This window comes from Terrapene carolina, unplaced genomic scaffold (genome assembly GCF_002925995.2).
Source record: "Terrapene carolina triunguis isolate 2854851 unplaced genomic scaffold, T_m_triunguis-2.0 Scaffold614, whole genome shotgun sequence".
NCBI lineage: Eukaryota > Metazoa > Chordata > Testudines > Emydidae > Terrapene > Terrapene triunguis.
The window spans coordinates 228,522-230,857 of NW_020664965.1; the positions used below are offsets into that span (position 1 = coordinate 228,522).

The following is a 2,336-nucleotide window of genomic DNA, read 5'->3' on the forward strand; positions in this document are numbered from 1 at the left end:
AGCGCAGGGCCCGGCCCCTCCAGCAGGGGGCGCCAGGGACATACACACAGAGCGCAGGGCCCGGCCCCTCCAGCAGGGGGCGGTAGACCCCCCCCCACACACACACACACTCTGGGCCGGTTCTGCTCTCACTAGCCAGGCGGGGGGGGGGGCTCCCAGCTCCAGCCCGGTGTATTAAGAAGCGGATGAGGCAGCTTGGCCGGGAGCCCAGCGCGGGGGTTTAGCGCCGCTTCCATATGGTCCCGCTGCGCCCAGCGCTCGCCACGTGGAGTCGGCACCGGCGCCAACTCCCCCCCCCCGTCCGCCCCCCCAACATATCGGGCTGAGATTGCAGCGGGCGGAGGGGGGGTCAGTAGGGGGCTGCGGGGGCGGGGCAGCAGGGGGCGCTGGGATGCGGGGGGTCAGTAGGGGGCTGCGGGGGGCGGGCTCACTAGGGGGCTGCAGGGAGTGGGGTGGGGGGTCAGTAGGGGGCTGCGGGGGGCTCTCCCCCGGCAGTCGGGGCTGGCCCCCATGCGGCACTAGGGGGCGCTGCGCGGTGGGGAGCGGCGGGGGGGGGGGGGGGGGGAGGAGCACGGGGGTTGGCGCCAGGACCAGAAATTAGAGGCTGGTTCTGCTCTCAGATCACCCAGGGTCAATCCGGAGTCACTCCTGTTTGCAAGGGCAGGGCCGGGTTCTGCTCTCAGCTCTCCTCCCCCCCTCCCCCGGAATCAATCCAGAGTCACTCTGTCTGCAGTGGGGATAGGGCCAGGTTCTGATCTCAGCTCCCCGGACTCCTGGGGTCAATCTGGAGTCATTCTTGTTTGCAATGGGGGCAGGGCACGGTTCTGCTCTCCGCTCCTCCAATGCCTGCGCCCCGGGTCTATACAGAGTCACTCCTGTTTGCAGTGGGGACAAAGGCAGGTTCTGATCTCAGCTCCCCCATGGTCAATCCAGAGTCACGCCTGTTTGCAATGGACTCAGGGCCCGGTGCTGATCTCAGCTCCCCCAGGGTCAATCCGGAGTCACTCCTGTTTGCAATGAGGGCAGGGCCGCGCATTTTACCAACTGAAGAGAAACAAAAACCTGAAGGCTTCAATATCTGTTAACTAGGAGCAAACCCTGGGAATAGGCTGGAGGGACGGGTTGGGGGAGATGGATGGATTGTGGCAGCTGCACCTCAGTGCTGGGCGAGGGGTCCCCATATACCCAGTCCCTGCCCCATGGGGGTCCCCGTATACCCAGCTCCCACGCTCTGCCCCAGAGGGGCCACGTCGTAGCACCGGGTGAGGGGTCCCCGTATAACCAGGCCCTGCGCCCCACCCCAGAGCCAGCCGCATCCCAGCACCGGGTGAGGGGTCCCCGTACACCCAGCCCCCGTGCCCCGTCCCAGGGGGCCCCGGCAGGAAGCAGTGGGAAAAGCTGGCACCAGAGGAGCGGAGGGCACTGGGGAAGGTCAGGTCAGCTCGGGCCGGGCGCCGGGCGGGGAGCTCAGCCAGGGATATTTAAAACCGTCCTTGTGATCTGCTAACGCAGCCACCTGCACCGTGACCCCGCAGCTCCATGTGCTGAGCCAGGCCAGCAGCCGGGGGGTGGGGGGGGGCTGGCCCCAAGTCCCCAGGGCAGCGCTAGGGGGGCCTGTGCTGCAGGGAGGGGGGGATCAACCTACCCACCCACCCCATCCATCCCAATCCACCAATACATCTATCTATCTATCTATCTATCCCCATCCACCCCATCTATCTATCTATCTATCTATCTAACCCCAGCCACCCCATCTATCTATCTATCCCCAGCCACCCCATCCACCCCATCTATCTATCTATCTATCCCCATCCACCCCATCTATCTATCTATCTATCTATCTATCTATCTATCTATCTATCTATCCCCAGCCACCCCATCTATCTATCTATCTCTCTATCTCTCTGTCTCTCTCGCTCTCTCCGTGTTCCTGGGCCAGGCTGCTGGAGCGGCGCCAGCCGGGCGGGGAGACGATCGAGCTGACGCAGGAGGGGCGCGCAGTGGAGGTGTTGGAGAAGCACCAGCCGGTCGTGGACTGCACCTGCTTCGGCCTCCCGCGCCGGTACATCATCGCCATGCTCTGCGGCTTCGGCTTCTGCATCAGCTTCGGCATCCGCTGCAACCTGGGCGTGGCCATCGTCAGCATGGTCAACAACAACACGGTGTACAGGGGCGACAAGGTGGTGGTGGAGGTGAGCGGCCTGTCCCCTCTAGGGGGTGCTGGCTCCCACCAGGCCTCAGGGCAGGGATTGGCTGGCTCAGGGGGGTGGGGAATGGGGCGCGGGGCCTGTCCCCTCTAGGGGGTGCCGGCTCCCACCAGGTCCCAGGGCGGGGAC

The 2,336-nt window shown here is 65.2% G+C and overlaps 1 protein-coding gene across 1 annotated transcript in view; it reads left to right on the top strand.

Annotated features, from left to right (window-relative positions):
- The window catches only part of SLC17A7 (solute carrier family 17 member 7), a 16,450-nt gene that overhangs the window by 7,976 nt on the left and 6,138 nt on the right, over positions 1 to 2,336 (top strand). Inside the window, exon 2 of the mRNA XM_026659261.1 lies at positions 1,940 to 2,192. Coding sequence (XP_026515046.1) covers positions 1,940 to 2,192 — 253 coding nt within the window. The remainder of the gene's footprint in view (positions 1 to 1,939; positions 2,193 to 2,336) is intronic.